General features: G+C 40.0%; 3 protein-coding genes across 4 annotated transcripts in view; 2 read left to right on the plus strand and 1 right to left on the minus strand.

Moving 5' to 3' along the window:
• clip1b (CAP-GLY domain containing linker protein 1b) overlaps nt 1-4,261 on the plus strand; it is a 49,756-nt gene extending 45,495 nt beyond the window's left edge. For both annotated transcript variants that reach the window (XM_041970169.1, XM_041970170.1), the window contains 2 exons: nt 76-188; nt 1,618-4,261. In XM_041970169.1, coding sequence (XP_041826103.1) covers nt 76-188; nt 1,618-1,852 — 348 coding nt within the window. In that variant the 3' untranslated portion in view covers nt 1,853-4,261. The remainder of the gene's footprint in view (nt 1-75; nt 189-1,617) is intronic.
• A 3,817-nt stretch (nt 4,262-8,078) lies between these two features.
• On the minus strand, nt 8,079-17,387 carry bcl7a (BAF chromatin remodeling complex subunit BCL7A). Its single transcript, XM_041970395.1, has 6 exons — nt 17,126-17,387; nt 14,373-14,454; nt 14,181-14,277; nt 13,731-13,880; nt 11,926-12,029; nt 8,079-10,848 (listed from the first exon to the last, which is right to left on the minus strand). Exons 1-6 carry the CDS (start codon nt 17,302-17,304, stop codon nt 10,774-10,776), a joined length of 687 nt encoding a protein of 228 aa, XP_041826329.1. The 5' UTR covers nt 17,305-17,387; the 3' UTR covers nt 8,079-10,773.
• A 1,027-nt stretch (nt 17,388-18,414) lies between these two features.
• Nucleotides 18,415-22,435, plus strand: eif2b1 (eukaryotic translation initiation factor 2B, subunit 1 alpha). The gene is made up of 9 exons (XM_041970599.1): nt 18,415-18,810; nt 18,891-18,992; nt 20,206-20,342; nt 20,413-20,529; nt 20,622-20,734; nt 20,817-20,885; nt 20,972-21,047; nt 22,085-22,210; nt 22,280-22,435. The coding sequence occupies exons 1-9, from the start codon at nt 18,798-18,800 to the stop codon at nt 22,433-22,435; spliced, it is 909 nt and encodes a 302-aa protein (XP_041826533.1). The 5' UTR covers nt 18,415-18,797.
• The last annotated feature ends 54 nt before the right edge of the window (nt 22,436-22,489 follow it).

A 22,489-nucleotide genomic window follows, 5' to 3' on the forward strand; every position in this document is an offset into this window, starting at 1 on the left:
TCAACCTGCTGACATCACCAGACTCATCTCAGGTGTTGTCATGTAAGTGACAATGTTTGTGTTTGACTCCATCAGATCAACTTCCTGAACAGTGTGATTGTGGACCTGCAGCGCAAGAACGAAGAACTGAAGATGAAGCTGAAGAAGCTCGCACTAGCTGAGTTGAACGGCAACGACGGGACGGATGGGTAAAAAAAACACAAAAAATCATTTAAACCTGCAAATTCAGTCAAATTTGAACCTTTAATCTTCTAAGCAAGACGCCAAGCTTTCAGGGTCTTTGTCTCTCAAATGTAGTGTTTGATTTTCTCACCCCAAACCTTTAAAAACTGTCCTTTAATTAGCTTTTCAGGAATTTCTTATTTCACTTGGGCCTTTTCTCAGACTGTCACTCATTGTTTTTGACTTCATGTCTGATCTGGATCATCCAATTTCTACCAAATAGTTCTTTTTTGGGTCTTTCTTATTTTTTTTTAGCAAAAAAATGGACCGTGCAGTGGTGAGATATGCTGAATTATACCATGTCCTCATTACCTGACCGGATTCAGCACATGCAGGATCTTTTCCGACACACTGCCTTTACATGACTGATGTTAGAGTGCTGATAGTCAAGAAATCTGCTGCCTCTTGCTCCTCCCGATGTTTCTTATGTGATTTGCAAAAACTCACCATGCTGGAGTTAAATCGGCCAAACAGTTACAAGTATTCTTACAGAGTCTTTAGAGACATTTTGGACAAATCCAAAGCCTGCATTTACACTCATCGTCCACTTCACCAGGTCCACCTTCTAGTACCGGGTTGGACCCCTCTGTGGAAACCTTCCTCAGAGGTTTTCTCCATATTAACATGACAGCATCACACAGTTGCTGCAGGTTTGTCGGCTGCATCCATGATGAGAATCTCCCGTTCCACCACATCCCAAAGCTGCTCTACTGGACTGAGATCTGGTGGCTGTGGAGGCCGTTGGAGTCCAGTGAACTCATCGTCATGTTCTAGAAAGCAGGTGGAGATGATCTGAGCTTTGTGACATGGTGCATTATCCTGCTGGAAGCCTCAGTTTCCTGTTCTTAGCTGCCAGGAGGCTCCCGATGTGGTCTTCTGCTGCTGTAGATCTTGGTTGGAACCAGTGCTTTTTGACTCCTTTTGTCTTTCTATCATCTCCAACCAGTCTGCCCATTCTCCTCTGACCTCTGACATCAACAACTGGATATTTTCTCTTCTTCCGACCGTTCTCTGGAAACCCTGGAGATGGTTGTTCTGATGCTCAGTTTGAACTTAGCAAGTTCTTCACCTTGTCTACATGACTAAATGTATTGAGTTGCTGCCATGTGATTGGCTGGTTGGTAGTTGAACAGGTGGAGCTGATAAAGTGGACGATGAGTTCACTCCAAAGAATTCTGTTTAAAAAGACACATCCGACAGACAGAATGGTACAACGGTCCGATAAATAATTTAAAAATTTATATTGTGTGAACTGATCAGGGAATTAGAAAATAAAAGAAACCGTGAAAGTGGTTTAAGGATAAAACAGGAGTCTTTTATAGCTGGTTTGGGTCTTTTTTTATGGGATCTTTAAGAAAAGATAAACAGACTTTATGTTTCTGCTGTCTCTCCTAGGTTTGAGGAGGGAATGTTGAGGAAAGAAAAGAAGGCGACTCCACGTCTGTTCTGCGACATCTGCGACTGCTTTGACCTCCATGACACAGAGGACTGCCCCACTCAGGCTCAGAGCCCAGACTCGGTACCTCACACCACTTATCACGGCAACCCAGCTGACGAGAGGCCCTACTGCGACATCTGCGAGGCTTTTGGACACGCCACAGAGTCGTGCAATGATGATCAGACCTTCTAAAGCATTTTAGTCCCTTCTCTTTCCTCCCCAGATATATTTCCCCACAGTCCAGCCCGACATCCCTGACTGAGACCCACAGAGTTTTCCATAATGTATTTTTATACTGTATTTATGCATATCACCAGTAGTTACTGTTGTGATCTAAACCTTTCCCTTAAGAAGAACTTTTCTGATTATAATGCAGAATAATCGTCCAAATATGCCGCTTTGGTGCAATATTGATGTTTCTAACAGCCAGTCTGTCCTCAGCACTTGTAGCTTTTGACGTGTGTGGTTTGTTTCTAAAATAAGCACATGTGATGTTCCACACGTCTGTTTTGGGCTGTATTTGTTGTTGGCAACAAAAGTGATGCAAAAAAACGCAAGCACAGTTCAAACTGAAGGGAAATTTAAGGTCTCCACCTTTACACCCTTCTTCACCATCACATTCCTCCGTCTGGAAATCAGTCAGGGTGATGCTGCCACAAAATACAAAACAGATTCTGTTCGAGGATGTTTGGAGGACCTTGGTCCAGTGTTTCAACTTAAATCTGAGAGTGAGGATCACTAAGGAAAACGTCATATTTGGAGTATAAAGTCATAATCCTTGTCATTTAAAATGATTAACTTTCAGTTTAGACCTTGGAAATTGTAGTTCGAGGATGCTGAAGACAAAGTTCACAGGCTGACCTGCAGATTTTACACGTAGCTGAGTTTACTTAGTTCTGGTATGCATTTTTTCTTGACACAATGTCATTTTGTTTATTAAATATCTAATCATAATCAGATGTTATACATCTGCTGCAGCTGTCAAAGATTTGTAAATGTTTTCCAGCTTCAAATACATCGTATTTTGACATTTGTTTGATCAACTACTGTTTCCAAGGTCTGAGGCCCTTCAAGTCCGCTTGTTATAAGCGACTTTGGGCTTGTTTTTCTGTTCAGGATTGAGGATCTGTCATAGTTAATAATGAAACAGTTTAATTTTGTAATTTATGTCTTAACTTTTAGTAGCCAGTGATTGTTCTTACAGGGAAATAAGCTAGCACTGATTCAAAGAGGATAGTCTGTAGTGGGACTGCTGTAGTTTAGGTGACAGGAACTCACCCAGATTAAACTATAGGAGCCGCTACAAACTTAATTTTGCACTTTCCACTTTAGAGCTTCAACATTCAAGATACTTGGAGTAACTTCGTGATGACAAAGTTATTTAAAAGTTATTTAGTTAATATTCTTTACTGCCCTTTAAATCTAAGCTTTGACATTTGGTAATTGTGCTTATTTATTTTGAGAATTAAAGTGCTAATGCTCTTAATCTAAATATAAGTATTGTGATTCAAGTGGAAAGTCACACAAATAATTCCAAGAGTACTGCTCTACTGGAAACAGCAGAGCTCAAACATCACTTTATGATGTAGTCATTTAATTTGCACCAAACACATGTAGTCTGCACACAGTTCTGATGTCACGTGTAACCCAATTTGACTGAAAAAGAGTTTTAAAAGCACAAAAACACTTTTACTGAATAATAACTGAAGTAAATGCTAACACAAATGTTAAGCTTGTAGCTAAAATTCACAATGAAATAATTATGTAGTGTAATTTTTTTAAAATGTATTCTTAAAGTAGTGATGCTGCATGTTTGTGTGGTAACAAAGCTATGATCAAGTTTGCTTATCTTAGCACGAAGTCTGGAAATGGAAACAGCTAGCCTCAATTTATCCAGGCGTAATTAACACAAAGAATATTTGCACTTTCTACACTCTGTTTTAATTACAGACACACATTTCTTTAATTAATGAACTTTATAGACATAATGGAAGACAGAAGCTAACTTTTCAACTTGGTTAAGCTAAGCTAACAGGCTACTGTCTTTGGCTCAGCTAAGCTAGGCTAAGCTAACAAGTGTCTGTATTTGGCCTTGTACTTAATCTAGAAAGTGGATAAGCAACTTTCCTAGAATGCCAAACTTTTCCTTTTGTTAACCTTCTGTAGCAACATGTATTCGATCTTGTTCTAAGCACAGTTTACATGATATTAAATATTCCTTTGTATTAGTCTGTATAATAGTGATGAAACTAACAGCTGATACTCATTTGAAAATGCTAACCAGAAGCACCTTCCGGTGTGTGTGTGTACACAGTGCCCTATAACAAACAAAAAAAAGATTACTTTTACTTCTACTACAGTTTATTTTTCTGCCCGTTAATAAGACATTTGGGGAGGTTTGCACTCCAGGGATAAAACTGCCCATTTGTATTTGTAATTATTGAGTACTTTATAAGTGATGCGTCTAATTATTAGTGTAATGTTTTATATGTGACAGCTTCAGACACCATGTTTGGTTTTAAAGCATTTTACAGATTTTGATGTTGTAAAACATGTTTTTCTATGTACTGTGAACAGTCCACTTTAAATACCAAGAAAATCTTCTCTCGTCATGTTTTCAATTTAGACCATAGACTGTAAAAAGTTTTATAGTCTGTTCTTTACACATCAAAATACATTTGAAGATGTGCACAGAAGCACAGATTTGCCACCATACTGTTGAATCTAGATTCATGAGGCCAAACTGCTGATTGACTCATTAAAGGAAATATGAGTTTGTGTCACTACAATTTCAGTTTAAATATAGATGTATAATATTTATGTTCTCGTTAATGTAAATGTATTTATATCAAACGGTAACAACAAATTGAAATGTACATTTTAACTATAGATTATGTAAAATATCCATAATTTAGCATTTTATAAAAACCTCTCACAGGGGCTGGATAAGTACACTAGAAACGTGGTATTGAAATGACAAAAGGAAGATTGTGTGGTGGGAGCAACCTGCTTTAGGCCAGGTATACACAGCCTGATATGATCAATTTTAAAGAATTTCAATTAAACAAATCTGCTTTATTTCTTCTAATTACATATATCTTTACAGTTTACCATTCACACTGCTTTACTAACACAAATTAATCTTGATTTGTTTAATCACAATTCCTTTAAAATAAAGTTTAAAATATGAAATGTGATCAATATGAAAGGCATTTGCTTTAATCCTCATGTGTGTCAAAAATTTGGTTAAACTGTGCGTCTTTGCAAAGTTCTCATAACTTGTAAAAATGCTGATTTTAATAAAAAAAATAAATCCATTCATGCATCAAGATGGAAGAGGAAATCAGTTTTATAGCCGTGCATATCATTTTAAAGCAGAAACGTGTTAACTTTTATCAGTCTTACCTGTATTTGAGGAGTACGACTCCTTCTTAAAATGACCTCTCATCAAACTTCATTGAAGCATCTTAACTTCCATTATTGGGTCACTGGGAGGTGTAATATGGATTTCAGCAGAATGTTGCAGAGGTGATTGTCTTTCTAATATAAATATTACACACTATTCTTGTAGCTTTAAAAACTAATTTGCCATAGTAGGAATCGGATTAAGTTTTAGACGTAACAAATATTAAAAAGGTAAACAGGATCCATCTGACCTCCACCTGGACTACAACAGATCTGGTCATTCATAGAAAAGAGAGGTTTATGCAAATTAAAAAAACAAAACAAAACAAAACAAAAAAGATTAGAAAAGATGTTTTCACTTTCATTACAGGTCATTAAGTGTTGAGTTGTATAAATCCCAAACCTCAGCAAGCCATATTTTATTCCCAATAGAACATAAAAAACATATCAGATTTAGAAACTTAGAAATTTTATGATTTATTGGAAAATATGAGCTTATTTTCAATCTGATGGCAGCAACACATCCTTTAAAATGTTGGAACAGGAACAAGAAAAGGCTGGAAAAGTAAAAACAACCGGAAGCTCATTAGGCAACAGGTCAGGAACATGACTGGGTATAAAAGGAGCACTTCAGAGGCAGAGCCTCTCAGATGGAGAAGGTTTACCAATCAGAAAAACTAATAACTGAACTGGCCTGCCCCTAGTCCAGACCTTTCACCAATACAAAACATCTGGAGCATCATGAAAGCAGAAATCCAGCCACTGGTCTCCTCACTTCCCAGATGTGTGCAGACAGATGTTAAAAGAAGGGATGCTGCTCAATGCTAAACATCACTGGAACTACTTTTATTCATTCATTCTGTGTACCGCTCAGTCCATTACAGGTTGCGGGTGAGCTGGAGACTTTCCCAGCTTTAACATGGTACACGCTGGACAGGTCACCAGTCCATCACAGGGCCAGCACAGAGACAAACAACCAGTCACACACACACACACACACTCCTAGGGAGAATTTAGAATGGCCACTTAACCTAACATGCATGTCTTTGGACGGTGGAAGGAAGCTGGAGTACTCTGAGAACCCATGCATACACTGTGTGCAGAATTATTAGGCAAATGAGTATTTTGATCACATCATCCTCTTTATGCATGTTGTTCTACTCCAACCGGTACAGGCTTGAAAGCCTACTACCAATTAAGCATATCAGGTGATGTGCATCTCTGTAATGAGAAGGGGTGTGGTCTAATGACATCAACACCCTATATCAGGTGTGCATAATTATTAGGCAACTTCCATTCCTTTGGCAAAAAGGGTCAGAAGAGAGATTTGACGGACTCTGAAAAGTCAAAAATAGTGAGATGTCTTGCAGAGGGATGCAGCACTCTTAAAATTGCCAAGCTTTTGAGGCGTAATCATCGAACAATCAAGCGTTTTATTAAAAATAGTCAACAGGGTGGCAAGAAGCGTGTTGAAAAAACAAGGAGCAAAATAACTGCCCATGAACTGAGGAAAATCAAGCGTGAAGCTGCCAAGATGCCATTGGCCACCAGTTTTGCCATATTTCAGAGCTGCAACATCACTGGAGTGCCAAGAAGCACAAGGTGTGCAATACTCAGGGACATGGCCAAGGTAAGGAAGGCTGGAAAACGACCACCACTGAACAAGACACACAAGATAAAACGTCAAGACTGGGCCAAGAAATATCATAAGACTGATTTTTCTAAGGTTTTATGGACTGATGAAATGAATGAGTCTTGATGGGCCAGATGGATGGGCCCGTGGCTGGATCAGTACAGGGCAGAGAGCTCCACTCCGACTCAGACGCCAGCAAGGTGGAGGTGGGATACTGGTATGGGCTGGTATCATCAAAGATGAGCTTGTGGGACCTTTTTGGGTTGAGGATGGAGTCGAGCTCAACTCCCAGTCCTACTACCAGTTTCTGGAAGACACCTTCTTCAAGCAGTGGTACAGGAAGAAGTCAGCATCGTTCAAGAAAAACATGATTTTCATGCAGGACAATGCTCCATCACACGCATCCAAGTACTCCACTGTGTGGCTGGCCAGAAAAGGTCTAAAAGAAGAAAAATAATGACATGGCCTCCTTGTTCACCTGATCTTAACCCCATAGAGAACCTGTGGTCCCTCATCAAATGTGAGATCTACAGGGAGGGAAAACAGTACACCTCTCTGAACAGGGTCTGGGAGGCTGTGGTTGCTGCTGCACGCAATGTTGATCGTAAACAGATCAAGACACTGACAGAATCTATGGATGGCAGGCTTTTGAGTGTCCTCGCAAAGAAAGGTGGTTATATTGGTCACTGATTTGTTTTTGTTTTGTTTTTGGATGCCAGAAATGTATATTTGTAAATTTTGAGTTGTTATATTGGTTTCCCTGGTGAAAATAAATAAGTGAAATGGGTATATATTTGGTTTTTGTTAAGTTGCCTAATAATTATGCACAGTAATAGTCACCTGCACACACAGATATCCTCCTAAGATACTAAAACTAAAAAGAGCCCCACTCCAACTTCCAAAAATATTCAGCTTTGATATTTGAGTCTTTTGTGTTCATTGCGAACATAGTTGTTGTTCTATAATAAAATTAATCCTCAAAAATACAACTTGCCTAATAATTCTGCACACCCTGTACACAGGGAGAACATGCAAACTCCACACAGAAAGGCCACCATCCCCCAAGTTCAACCCGCCCCCCGAGACTCCAACCAGCGACCTTCTTGCTGAGAGGCTGTGGTGCTAACCACTACGCCACCGTGCAGCCCTGGAACTACTTTTCTCACATGAATAATGAACCCATATTTTCCACGAAATGTTAAAATGTCTCAGCTTCAACATCTGATATGTTGTTTATGTTCTACTGGGAATAAAATGTGGGTTAATGTGATTCTGTTGCTATTTAGATTTTACAGAGCATCCTAACTTCTTTAGAACTGAGGCTGTAAATCAGGTGTGTCCTGGAACAATTTCCTCTCCAACAAACACCAAACACAGAAAAAATTTTGTGACTTTTATTAAGAAAACAAAACAATTGGACATGGTAAAAACCAAGCACTACTGATGGAATAAATAAGTCAAACCAAACCATAAATCTGTACAAGATCTAAAGAAAAACAAAATGGTCCCAAGGGAAAAAATACAAGATTTTTTTTCTTATTATTTTTCTTTTTACACACAGTTATGAGCAAACTATAAGCAATTGGCTCAATTAGGTGAAAGCTACAACATAAGTGAGATATTTTAACTGAGTGTACGTAATGCTGTTTATAACTGTTAATGTCAATACGATAGCATTTTAAGTTCCAGCTCTGCTGGACTGGGAATGAGGTATATGCTAATCCATTCTCTAACTGAGACAAAGTTTTTCTTTTCTCTCCATCCATGCAAATGCTGATTTGTTGAAATCTGATCAAGTAATTCTGTGTTGTGATGAATAGCCCCAACATGTGATGAAGTAATTGGTTTGCAGTGATTCAATTGATTTCAATCTGTATCCATATTAAATATTGAACGTGTTTGTACATTAGAGGTTGCAGGTCTGAATCCCTACATTCAAGTTCAAGTTAAGCGCACAAAACCAGGAGCTTGATGCCACATGTATGGATTCAGCCGATGGACAGCACCTTGAAGGAGGACTGGAACCAAATGTTTGAGCTAAGACTGGACCATCCGCAGTGAGCTACACTAACATCTGTAGGTCAGAGATAAGTAGTGATACACGAGGACTTACGGAAAGGGACAGTCTGAGAAACGTGTCCGTTTCTGCTTCAGTCGGACCAGCTGAAGCAGAAACAGACCGGTCCGGTTCTGATGGAAGAGGGTTGATGATGTTAAAAAGTTCCAGAAGAGAGACTTCTGGGTAGTGTTCAGATTCCAGTCTACAACAGTTTTAAAGGAACAGTACGCATGTTTACTTTCTCGCAGGAAGCAGAGCGAACTGATGCTTCAACGTCGCCTCTCGAGCAAACATAATCAGAGGTTTATTACTGGCTTTCGGTGCAGAAAAGACTCCAAACATGACCAGGCTGAAAACAGAAACTTAATGGAGCATGGGGACGGTTCAGTCTGGGTGCAGAGACTAATTCAATTCTTTAAAAAAAGACAGAGCATCGGCCTAATGGAGGATGTATGTTCCAAGAAATTAGTCAAGCACGGATTCCTTGTAATTTCTGTAGGAGTTTAAAAAAAGTAAATAATTTGTTTTGTGTTGAATTAAAACAACAAATCTGAGAAGCTGAGAATTCTGTGCATGACTCCTTTTTGACAGAAATAAAGCCAGAGAGATGTGAATGGACTGGAGCTGGAGAGCAGCAGGTGCGAGGAGACTCTTTACAGCTGCAGCTACAGATGTTTATGACAGAAAATCAGCTATAAAATGTAATGATTACAATCTGCGAGCACAGGACAAGATTTTGGTACCAGAAGCTTTCTGGCTTCTGTTTGGACTCAACATTGTCATGATTTAGGATGTTTTAAAACTCTTATTCCTGCTCTCTAATGGAGCAGCGAATCTTGATCCAAAATCAGCTGCAAGGTTTTAGATCTTTGGACAGAACTGGGCTACTTGTTTCCATCTTCCGGGCTCCTGGGGTTGCTTCAGATCTGATGTGACGGAGGTGTCAAACTTCTCGTTTACTCCCAGCAAGAAAGCAAATATTTCCAGTGCTGTTCCTTGTACTAAAAGCCATCTGTTGTAGTAGGATATAAATATGGGATGAATGAATTAGTGACGATTATAAGGCAAAAAACAAACCAAACATGGCACCAAAATTGTAATTCAAAACCAGCTTGACCTAAAACATAAATGAATTGTAGCAACTCAAGGCACGCCTCCAGGACCTACACTAGCCACACCCATCTTCACTACTTATCCAGGAGTTTATCTCGACCAGTACCATCATCGTCTACTACCAACCACAAGCTAATTCACTTTAGAAAACACATGAATGGAGAACTTTTCATGGATAGAGAAAAAAGACGTCCACTACAGCAGCAAATCTACCTGTGATCGATTGTGACGAACCATAACAGTGCATTGACCCTCCTGAGAAAAAAACCCTAAACATTTCCTAAACAAATAGAGAACATTAGTCTAGCAGGAGGCGGATCGGGAGGGTTGACGTGACGTGGTCTTAGGGCTGAGGTTCCCTCCGCAGCCGCTGATCTGAGACCAGGTTAGCCTGTTGAGTTATCCTGAGCTTAACCATTAGCAGAGAAAGTGATCTCACAGCAGCGTCTGCGGTCGAACTCGTCCTGATCTCAGATCCCCAGTGTTGAGTCACAGAAGCAGGTCAGGGTCTGTGGTCTGGCCTGGTGGCGGCTGGGCTGAGCTGACAGCGCCCCCCGCTGGCTGCAGAGGGGCATGGCAGCATGGGCTCGGCGCTTCTCTTGGCAAAAGTTTGAAGGACTGGAAGGAAGCACGGAGGGGACCAGTGAACAGAGGTAATATCCATTCTCCCTCTGTGGCAAAGGAGTGTTCAGGGAGGGGTGGGGGGCAGCCATCATGGAGGGAAACGTCCATTCTCCCTTCGATTTTGAAGAGTTTGGGTAGAAGAGGTGGGGGGCCGGAGGGAAAAATGAGTGTGAGAGAAGAGTTGGTGTGTCCATTAGCCCTAAATCATCTAGAGTTAATGGAAGGAGGAAGGGAGGGAGACGGGAGGGCGAAGGAGAGAAATGACTCAGCCCCAAACATTTAACTCTCCTCAAAGTCCTGAGACGAGGACTCCAGTTTGCTCTTCTTGCTGGGTGGGGCCTCGTCCTGTAGGTCCTACAAGCAAGAAGAAAAACAAATGTTTTTTAGTATTTGCATAAAAGGAATCCCCAAGGAAAACCGGTTGGGAAGCACTGCTCTAAAATACAGCATGGATCCATCTCTGCACGTCTCCCTGTACAGAATACTTCCACATGATCTGATCCAGAATGACGGGGATCTGAAACTGGAACAGCGCTAAATTCCATGCGATGAAAACCACCTGGGTTCTGTTCTATTGTACTAAATATTGAAACTTATTTTAATTAAATTCACGTACTTTTCACGTCTCCTCTGACATAAAGTAGTGTTAGGCCATTTCTCTTTTAACTCGGTACTTTTGAGTGTGAATGCTGATCCTTCTCTTGGAAATGAAAACCAGAAGTCAGCCGCTGGCCGGCGTTTCGTCCAGGAGGAAGGGTTCCTCTCACCACACTGCTCTGTGTGAACACCTGCAAAGTGAACTCGTAACGTACTCTAAACTCCTTTCCTGCATCTGTCGGTGCAACAAAAGCCACTGATGAAGAAACTGATCTGTGCTGCTGGTAAAGGTCAAAAGCTCCTCGGGGAGCCTTTAATGATTGAGTGTTGGAGGTGCTGGTGGGCAGCGCGACAGTAAAACAGAGGCGATCAATCATCTAATTAAGGAGGTAATGGTAGCCATCGTCATCTGCAGCCTGTCTCAGAGACACAGAGGACTTGATAAAACGGAGCGCTGGGACAGACGTGCATTGAGGACAGCATGTCCACACCATCGGTCCTTCAGCGTGAAGCTATAAATATCCTTCTACATTCACTGAGTGCCTGAGGGAAGCACACGGATGTCGATGTGAAGTCAGGACTGAAGCAGAGGAATGAAAACCTGCTTCTCTTCTGATTTAATTGATCATATTTCAGGGTTTCTGCCACTTTTTAAGAATTAGTTTAGTTTTTGTTCAGTTTTTTAGGGATCTCTTCTTCCTCTTTGTTCGTAGAAATCAGAGACAGACATGTTCAAACCTGAACTCAGAGCGGAAGCATCTGCTCATCTGTGTATTTGCAGACATCAGGACACGGATTACCGCTCCTCTCGGCGGTCCGCAGACGTGTTCGTACCTGAGTGGCTTTGCTGTCTGAAGACTCCTTTACCCCTGATGACAGACCGTCTCTCTTGGTGCTCTGCGCTCTCTCTGAGCTCTCTGATGAAGAGATGCTCTTCCCTGGAGACGGAAACACAGCAACGTTTGTTTAGAGCTGCTTTCTCTGACATTTTAATAACAACTGCAGTTCGATGGAGGCTCCAGTTCATTAAGTTTTATTAATTATTAGTGTCCCCCTCCCCAATAATTCGTCTTGTTCTGTTTTCTCAAATGTTTTCTGAGTTAAACTCGATGTTTTCTTTACCTGTGGAAAATGTGAAGTGTTTTTAAGGCTTTTTAATGCCCCAAAACTCATGCATGTTGGAGGAAAACTGGATCAACACCTCCATCTGCTGTCATGATATAAACATCTTCTATACGCCAAAGCGAAAGAAAACCCTCGTGGAGCCATGGCCTAACCATAAAGGAAGTCGGCCATCTTGGTTCAGAGTAGGGGTGGGACAAAGTTGTTTTTAGATGCACTGCGATGCGGACGTGGACGATTTGCTATTCTTTATCTATTAGTTAATAACACAATGTTGAGGAACACAAAGGCAGAACTACCCGGACCATCTGCGTGCACATAACAGACCTGATGCCTGATCGTGAAGTCCAACCAGTATCCTCTGCATTAAAAGCTAGCATGAGGAGGTACTTTGTCTTCTAACGGTGCATTCACACCAGTTCTTCTGATCCAAATCCTTGTTTGTTTGCTGTAAATGTGCAACTGAACTCTGAAGCTAACTGAGAGCTACAAACGTAGCTTTCGCTTTGCTTCATGGCAACTAAATGCAGGAAACGGGCCACAACGCCGAGCAAACATACGCACGAGTGGGACGATAGCTGGGATAAATGATTCGAGGTCAGATGTAAAAGAACTCTGTAAAAGTTCTGACAGAAATACGCTAGGATCTAACAGATGCAGCTCTACAGCTTACTTTGATAGAAACAGAAGTTGTCCTGCATCAACCAAGAGATGAGCCAGTTTTCATTGCTTGTCTTCTTCTTAAAGCAGTGCTGAGGATGTGAATGTTATTAAAAAAGTTCTGGTTCATCTGAGTTCCAACCAACCGACTGAACCGAGTCCTGAGTCGTATCAAGACTCGCGGACTATCATGTGTGAGAGCATCCTAATAAGATGAAGGAACACGTGACCTGGACAAGAGCTACACTATGCACGTTATGTCAAACTAAGATATTTGGGAACACAACAAATATGAAATCATGTTACACGTTTCCACTCAAAGAAGTCGTAGCCACGTAGGGAAAGAAGATGTACTGGAACCGTTTCATGTATGAATCGTAATTTAATGGAATCATGATGTGTTTGAAGACCTTTAGGTGCAAACAGCTGATCGTTTATGTGATACGCTGTTTGAGTTATAAATTTCAAGTTTGAGAAATAATGTTTTAAATTTGCTTTAACCAAAGAATATTTGACATTTTCTCATCTAACGGGAGAAAAACTTTACTGTGATGTTTCTACTCTTTAGGTGCATTTATTAAAAAAAGAAGTTTATGTGATGCAAACGATGTGAGTTTAATGTGTTTCTTCAGAGAGTGTGTGTCAGGGATTCTGGGAGGAAGAGGTTGACGGTTGAATTCCCGAGAGAAACTGTGGCCACAGCTGTGCTGCGTATTTAACTAGGAGGAAGTGGTCATTTGAACTTCTCAAAGAATAAAAAACAGCCGATGGCTCCTCCTCTTCCTCCACCTTCTGATGAGATGCAGCATTCATGCTTCACGTGAACTCAACATCTGACGTGTTTAAAAATGTCCGACCTCTCTTGCTGTCCGGGCTCTGGTCGCTCTTGGCCTCGCTGTTCTCCCGGTGTGACGCGGCGTTGGCCTCAGGGGCGGGGCTGGTGCTGCAGCTGGTTTCCTGTTTCACCGGGGAAGAGTCGGCGATGGAGCTCTGGTTGCTGTTGTCATCTAAAAAGACACAGAAATGTTTTCATTTAAACAGACTGATGTTAAGATGAGAAGACGATGTGGCTCAGCCGGAAAATTTCCTCCAGAGTTCGTTTCCAATCCTCAGATCGAACTCATCCTGGTCACAGAACTCCCATCAGATCTGAGTTAATCCGCTGGTGAAAGTAGTCCCTACACATGTGCTGTTAAATAACTGAGCTTCTATTACAAATTAAACTTTTTTTATAAGATGTTTAATCAGGGGGGTTTGCAGTGAGCTAGAGGCCATCTGATTCAGGGGTTTGAAAACCAAAGACCCACCATGCATGTCCATCATCCCTGGAGACGAGCTGTTCTCTGGAGTCGTCAACTCCGAGCCGTACTTCTCATCCTTCCCCTTCTTCTTGTTTTTGTTCTTCTACAACACAAGAAAACACGCCGTAGAAAAGAGAGAAACATCTCCAACACGATTTATAGAACTACTGGTGAACCACATCAGCAGTCGGGACTCACGTCGTCTGATTTCGGCTCCGTCACCGGCACCCACTTGTAAATACGAAGGGACGTGTCTCCTACAGTCACCCATTTCTTTTCCCTGAGTGGGACAGAAAATGAAGCAAAACCACATTATAACTCTGGAACTCTGAGAGGAAGAAGCTGGGAAATCATGTAAAATAGTGAAACTATGGACAAACGTGCAGTAAAAAAAAAGTAAAACAATCAATAATGTGACCCGTCAGTTTAACCCTGATATTAAACACTCCTACGGCTTCTAAACCCTCATTTTAAGTTTAAAAATCATTATTCTACACAAAGAGTTTTAGATAAACATGAGCATAATTACTAATAATTATTAGATTTAAGTGAATATTTCTTATTTGACTTCTCTCAGTTATAATAAAGTAAATATCTTTGAGCTCACGACTTTAAACTGAAATAAAATGACTTGTAAAACATTTGCTGGTCTTTAAAATACACATTTTTAAGAGAGAATTGTTCTTTTTTCAAAAATGTATTTCAGTATTTTGATAAATAATTATGGTTAAAGTTTTTAATCAGTCACTTACTGGAGATGTGATAAATCTGTGGGACTCAGGCGTCGTCCTCCACCATCTTTATTAACCTAATTCTCTGCTGGTCAGAGTATTTTCCATTTACAAACTACTTTACATGTTTGTTATTGTGAACTGAAGACTTGATATAATCAACACATGAATGAAGGAATATCTAAATAAATCAGTGGATTATTTACATCGAGGCGTTGGTTATAAATTGTGAGAGAAATTAAAAAATGACCAGTTTAAACACTTTGATTACTGACGTTAGCTGGTGAGATATAAAATAAGTGGAACTAAAGTTGAATAAAATTTTAATTTACACAAGAAAAGCTGAAACCTGTCGACTGTAAAAAGTAAAACCGCCTCAAAATGCTGAATCGAAGGACAAAGAGCTGCAGATTTCCTTCTCAGATCAAAAACCAGCAAGTAGTTTCTTCACGTGTTAGTTTGATAAAGCAGGTTAAAAAGTTAAAAAGCATATTAATAAAAAATACTAACAAGCACAGACGTCCTATATTATTTAACAGACTATAATCAATAAATTCTAATATTACAAGGAACTTAAAACAGAAAAAAACTGCATTTGTGGTACTTTCCATGGCTTTGTACTACTAAAACATACGTTTTATCATTTCGGTACACTTTTATCAAAGAGATGACAGTTTAAAATACAAACTCATAGTTCTTCCTATTTTCTGATTACTTGTCCTCCATCTCTAAACAATTTATTTTATGATTCATTAGATTTAATTTAATTCTCCCAGGCAAAACATTTTCACCAGAATTTGCCCAAAAATCATAAAATGTGGAAATTTGTACTTAATATGAAGAATAACTTCACAAAAGTATTTATATTTTAATCAAAGCTCCCAGACGTAAAATATTAATTTGGATATTTTGAACTATTAAGTACATCTAATATAAATAATACATTTTTTAAACTTTAACAACAGAAAAAATAACAAAAACTTTAAAATATTATAAAATCAGGTCACTTTTCCTTTTAGTGAATATATTCACAAAACCAGAGAATTAAAGAAAAATATCTACAAAACAGATTAGAAACACACACACACACACACTAAAAAAACGTGACATTTTGTGTTTTAAATGACTGATTAAATAAAAATTCATAAATGAAGGAGAAGTGAGCAAAATATCATTAAAGAGAAAAATTGGGGGGGGAAAAAAACTGGAAAAATAAAAAGTAGTTTATAAATTTCTTAAATCTGAAAACAAAACTTATTAAAAATTTCTTGTTTATTGAAAAAATGTATTTGTTGTGCAACTTTTAACTTTAACTGCAACAAAAATTACTAATATTTTACTTTAAAAGACAAACAGCAATAATAAAGTAGGTCAAATATAAATAAATTAATTTCTATGTATGCCTTTTCTACATTATATCGTTTGTTTTTGGCTTTGTTAAAGTTTTATTAATCTCACTATCAAACACCAACTTCTCTTGACTTTGACCTGAGGACGTTTGATTAATCTATCTGATTAAAAAATAAAAAAATAGAAAATAAATCGGATAAATTTGGCCACTAAGCGGAGTTTTACACATCAGGACGGTCTGGTGTGAAATAATGTGCGTATCTTCGTCGTTAAACATGAATAAAAGGTGATTTTTCTGCCGTTAGCCGTTAAGACTGAGTCACTACGTGTTCAGCCATGCACTACAGCAGCCTACTTCCCTCTCCCAACCCCCACCGAGCCTCCTTCGCTATCAGACCTAAAGGGCGACTCAAAGCGCTTAATTTAAAACTCCAGACGGACTAAAAACTGCTCCGACTCACGAGCGCCGTCGTCAAAATGTTCCCGAGTCCGGACTTATGGGACGTTTCCGTCCTAAAACCGCCGCTCGCGCTACCAGCTCAGCAGCGGGCAGCAATGGCTTCATGTGACTGCATCGAAATGGCTTCTGGGTTCAACCCTTTTTGCCGTTAAAATCAGCGGAAAAACACCGGGTACATGGTGTGTGTCTCAGCCGGCGAGATGGGGAGCCGCGCCGCACAAGTGCGCCCCGGTTGCACCTGAGCTGGAAGTACATCTTCCGTGAATCTCCGTTTAAAAAAACTGCCCTTTTCTTTCAATTTCATCCCTCGCTCCGTCTCGCTCCGTCTCGCTCCTTCCCTCTCCTCCCCCAACAAGCAAGCCTTTCTCGTCTTAGATAACGAAGCCTGCTTTTTTCCCTCTTCTTCTTACCATTTTCGTACTTTCTCAATAGCGGCCATAACCCTCTTGATGTCATCTTTCGCCCTGCTCCGGGTCTCAGCTCGGACCGACCTGCCCGACATTGCCGCGGTGGGTATAATATTTTTAAAGCTCGCCGGCAGTTCAGACACAATGCAAACAGTAGAGCGCACAGATGAGCCAGTGCGCATGCGCGTCCTGGTGGAGTACAGGGAGGTGGAGGAGGTGGTGGAGGTGGCTGCAGCTGCACTCTGAACACGGATCTGTCTCCCTGCTGAGCGAGCAGCAGAACAAAGAGGCAGCAAACTGGCTAAACTGGCTGTACTCTGCCCCCCAGAACAGCCTGAAAAGTCTGAGCTGGAGCTCCGGAACAGCGTGTCCTAGGAGGGATGAACACGACCTAAACGATTCACACACACACACCGTTGTCTTTTAACTCAATATAATAATTTTAAAGACTTAATATGGCGTTTTAAAAGTCTTGGATTTGATTGCACTTTTTTTTCTTTTGTATCTGTTGGCCCAGTCTTCCCAAGCATCTCATATCACACTCCCAGACCAAAACAGACAAAAGGAGGGATAATTGACCATAGTTTACTTTTATGTTTCTGTTCCTCTTTCTTCTTTCATTTAGTTATTTTTAGCCCTCGTATCCCTTATTCTGTATCGCTGTGTAGTTATTTTGAGTTTATTTATGCTTATCTGTGGTTGTCTGACTCATAAAAAGTTTTTATTTCATTGTAGTTTTTGTTGCTGCTGTTGATGCATATCTTTCTAAGAAAGTAGGTTTCTTTGTAGTCAGTGGGTGCATTTTTTCAGTGTATCATTTTTAGATCTTAGCTATTTTTCATTCATTTATTAGCTTGCATGGCATGTTTTTATTGTCTTTGTCATCATGTTGTTTGTTTTTGAGCTTGTTTTGTACATTTTGTTGTTAATTTTAGCATCTTTGTTGTGTTTGGATTCTTTTGTGGCTTTCCCTCCTGTTTTTGAATAGTTTATTATTATTATTATTATTATTATTATTATTATTATTATTATTATTATTATTATTATATATCTGTTGTCATTTAGTTTCTTTTTAAGCCTGTATTTGTTGACATTTACATGACATCTTATTGTAGCTGTTTTGTATGTATGTCTTGCATGTCTGTTGAATAATTTTTTAGGATTATCTATCTATCTATCTATCTATCTATCTATCTATCTATCTATCTATCTATCTATCTATCTATCTATCTATCTATCTATCTATCTATCTATCTATCTATCTATCTATCTATCTATCTATCTATCAAAAGTTTAGCTTTCATATTTCTGAGCAGCACTTGAACTCCACACAGTGTGGAAGCGTAAAGACACTTACGTCATCACCATGCGACACGTCAACATGCAGATTTTTGTATGAGCTAACGGTGTGTAATTCTGCAAATTTTGACAACAGATCTTTTCTAGTTAGATAAAAAAAAATCCAACAATATTCTGAGCGGCTTCGTCGAATTGTTTTATTAAAACATTTATTTTCCTTTCTATGATTAATTTGGCTTGAACCGAGGCTGCGGCGTGGATTCTGCGGTTCTGGCAGGTGTCAAAATTCGTTGGACTGATTAAATCCGGCGAGAAATCTTCCAGTTAGTTTTTACTTTAAAGTCTTAAATTTTGGGGGGCTGTTGTGTAATTCAAGATGAACGAAGAAGGTAAGTTGTCGCGTGGATCCTGTTTGTTACCCTGTTTTGTTTTCAGTAATGTTAACTGTAGCCCTCTTGTCCCGGGTCAGAACTGGTGGAGTACTTCAGGGTTCAGATGAAGAAAGATCCTGGCATGGCCTCTGCTGTGGCTGCTATCCGGACTCTGTTGGAGTTTCTCAAGAGAGACAAAGGTCTGTGAACACGAACTACTGTGTAAACTCAGATAATCACATGTTCTTTTCTCCCAGCTGTCAGTTATCTTTCAAAGTGTTTTCCAACTTTCAAAGGTTTTAGTTGAACATTTTCAGCATTTTTAGTTGTTTTCAGTCCAGTCCTTGTACTTGACCTTTTCAGAGGTTTGTGGTTTTAATCTTTTCAAGTCTCCTTATTCAGGGGATGAACCAGAGTTGTTGACACATAGCAGACAATTTAGCAAAGAACCAGTTTTAAATGGTATCTCTATAATCTTTATTACTAGCAGCCTGTCACAAAGACACATAATTTGTTCTCATTTATTTAGTTTCATCTATAAAAAACAGCAAAGATCAGTTTGACAGACAGAAATATGATTTTAACAGCAACATGGTGATTCCCAAAGCGTTGTTAGCGCTAAACTTGGCATATCTCAGCACAAACTGGACAAGTGGAGGACAACAGAAGAAGAATCGGGACTAAAAAAACTCTCTAGAGCAGATGAACAGGATCAAAATGGCCTGCATTTTTGTAACAGCAACATTTGAGCAGCTGTTCCCTAAAATGGTGCCTTTTAAAATATTTACAAGACATTAAATAAATATTGTAAACAAATAGAAACGAGTGAAAAAAGTATATAAATGCAGTGGAACAGAGCTAATAAACAGAATGTAAACAGTAAATAGTGCAGATGGAGAGAATGTAGACAGTCATTGCACAGAAGGACCGGCTTTATTGCACGTTTTGAGCAGTTATCGGTGTGATTTTGAATCGTTTCATGTGGTTACTGCTCTGGGAAAGAAACTGTCTCTTAGTCTACTAGTCTGGACTCCGTGTGACCTGTAGCTCAAACAACAGCTCAAACAGGTGGTAACTGGGTGAGAGGAGTCTTTGATGATGCGTTGAGCTCTGCTGAGGTATTGAGAGCTGGCGATGTCCTCCAGGCTGGGCAGAGAGCAGCCTGGGATCCTCTGGGCTGTGTTGATCCCTCTCTGCAGCGCTGTCCCATCAGTTGCTGAGCTCCCTGCGTACCACGCTGGGATGCAGGACGTCAGGATGCTCTCTATGGTGGCTCTGTAGAATAACACCAGGAGCTTCTTCTTCAGGAAAATGGAGCTGAAAGTGATGTCCTGAAGAAACAGGAACAAATCCAGCAAAGACCTGAACCATGACCTGAGAGGTGTTGTTGAAAAGATTATTTTTCTACAACAGGCGAGACCCTGGTGGGGCTCAGGGAGAACCTGACGTCGGCCACAGACTGCCTGACGAGAGAAGACTCTTCTGTGGCCGTCTCTTCTGGAGGAGAGCTCTTCCTGCGCTTCATCAGTCTCACATCTCTGGAGCACCAGGTGAGGGAGGACAGGGAGATATTCAGCCTCAAGTCATAAATATGCCACCGACAACCGCTTCTTTCTTCAGGATCTGTCTCGCTGTAAGAAGGTGATGGAGGAGAGAGGAGAACTGTTCCTCCAGAAGATCTCCTTGTCCCGGAACAAGGTTGCTAAGCTCTGTCACACCTTCATCAAAGATGGCGCTGTAAGTACACATCATGTCTGAATTTGATCTCATGCATTCAGTCGATTCAGTAACTTTTTTTTTTGTTAATCTTTTCCTGCAAATTGTCTCAGAAAATCTTGACCCACTCGTACTCCAGAGTGGTCCTGAGTGTGCTGGAAAAGGCTGCAGCAGAGAAGAAACGTTTCTCCGTCTACGTGACTGAATCGCAGCCCGACGGCGCTGGGTGGGTGAACAGTGGGACCCAACTGAGATTTCATTCTGACCAAACACACACTCATCCAGCTTGTTTGTCCTTCTTTATGCAGGCGACAGATGGCAGAAGCCTTGAGGAAACTTAATGTTCCAGCAACGGTGGTGCTGGATGCAGCTGTGGGGTAAATAAAGGCATTAAGTTTGATTTGGGGAAAAATAAAGATGAATTCAGCTGCATTTATTGGTCATTCTGTGATCTGTCCTGCAGGTATGTGTTGGAGAAAGTAGATCTGGTTATAGTTGGAGCAGAGGGAGTTGTGGAGAGCGGAGGAATCATCAATAAGGTGCGTTTCAGTTAATCCAGGGATGATTCCTGGGTGAAGCTGCTCACCATGTTCCTCAGATCTAACAGAGATGGTGCCAAATGTTCGTGCAACAAATAAATTTCATTTTATCCATTTTTTTTATTTTGAGATTTTGATAAAAAAAAAAAAAATAGAAACGTATAAAATATTTAACACCATCACTGATCGCATTACAAACGATTTTAAATGTCAAATTGTTTTTTTTAAAGGGTTTTATGTCTGAGTTTTGCCTGCAGGTCACATCAGATCATTCAAAAGAACATCTGAAAGAATCTAAGCATCATTTTTTAAACTGGAGTCAGATTCCAGTTTTTACCGTCATTGCTCCATTTTAATGACTGTTGCTCAGGTTTCTGGATCTTTCCTGGCATGTTTAATCGTTTGTGATGATGCTGCTCCGTCTTGATGGATTTTTTCTACCGTTTTTCTTTTAAAAAAAAGATGTGGCTGAATTCATTCTGTAAATGGAGTAAATATAACAGAAACACTGCAGAACATGACGCTACTGCACCAACATCACATTTAAATCTGTTCATTTTTTGTTCTTTATCATTTATGATCTGATTTTGAACATTAAATCTACCTAAAAACACACAATACAAACATTTCATGCTTTTATGTTGATTCCTTATTGATATTTAATTGGCAAATAACTTTTATTTAACTATGTAAAATCAAGGTTTACTCCCCTTGTAGTGGGAACAGTTTTTCCAGACAGAAAAAAGCAGGATGATGATTTTAGTTTCAGTATGGCTTCCTGAGAGTCATGTGACGAATTAAAGGATTGTTATTGGTTCCCTGTGGTCTTCCTTCCTTTTTAAATTGTTACATTTTGGGAATGTTAAAGGCCAAAAACTGGTATTTTAACTTTGTCTGGTTATTTAATCTGCGTAGAATAAAAAGACCTGAGAGGTTTATCTGGTAGTTCAGGTCCTCTGATGCCCCCTTAGTGAAACAGGACAGAGGATGTAAAGGATCAAGTTCTTGCTGAACAGGTCAGGGTTTTGTTTTTGCAGATCGGGACCTATCAGATGGCGCTGTGCTCCAAAGCTCACAACAAGCCCTTCTACGTGGTCGCCGAGAGTTTTAAGTTCGTGCGTTTGTATCCGCTAAACCAGCAGGACGTCCCGAAAAAATTCAAGGTTGGACTCGTTTTTCTTTTTTTGTTTTATTAAAAATACTTGTCTTTACATGTTTCTTTTCCTCTGCAGTACAAAGCCAACACGCTGAAGACGGTCGAGAACCTTTCAGACGAGCATCCGATGATCGACTACACGCCTCCGTCCCTCATCACCCTCCTCTTCACAGACCTGGGAGTCCTCACCCCGTCGGCCGTCAGCGATGAGCTCATCAAACTTTATTTATAACCGTGCCTCACAAAGCAACAATAAAAACTGCTTGAAATGAACAAATGGTTTATG

This window comes from Melanotaenia boesemani, chromosome 19 (assembly GCF_017639745.1).
Source record: "Melanotaenia boesemani isolate fMelBoe1 chromosome 19, fMelBoe1.pri, whole genome shotgun sequence".
NCBI lineage: Eukaryota > Metazoa > Chordata > Actinopteri > Atheriniformes > Melanotaeniidae > Melanotaenia > Melanotaenia boesemani.

Excerpts from the sequence above, each read along its gene's own strand:
- bcl7a (XM_041970395.1), bottom strand. The coding sequence starts at position 17,304 with ATGCGCACTGGCTCATCTGTGCGCTCTACTGTTTGCATTGTGTCTGAA. Across the intron at positions 13,881-14,180 it reads AGGGATGATGGACATGCATG|ATGACAACAGCAACCAGAGC; the intron begins GTGGGTCTTTGG and ends GTGTCTTTTTAG. Across the intron at positions 12,030-13,730 it reads GAGCCCGGACAGCAAGAGAG|GGAAGAGCATCTCTTCATCA; the intron begins GTCGGACATTTT and ends TTCCGTCTCCAG.
- eif2b1 (XM_041970599.1), top strand. Across the intron at positions 20,735-20,816 it reads TCGCAGCCCGACGGCGCTGG|GCGACAGATGGCAGAAGCCT; the intron begins GTGGGTGAACAG and ends TTCTTTATGCAG. Across the intron at positions 22,211-22,279 it reads ACGTCCCGAAAAAATTCAAG|TACAAAGCCAACACGCTGAA; the intron begins GTTGGACTCGTT and ends TTTCCTCTGCAG.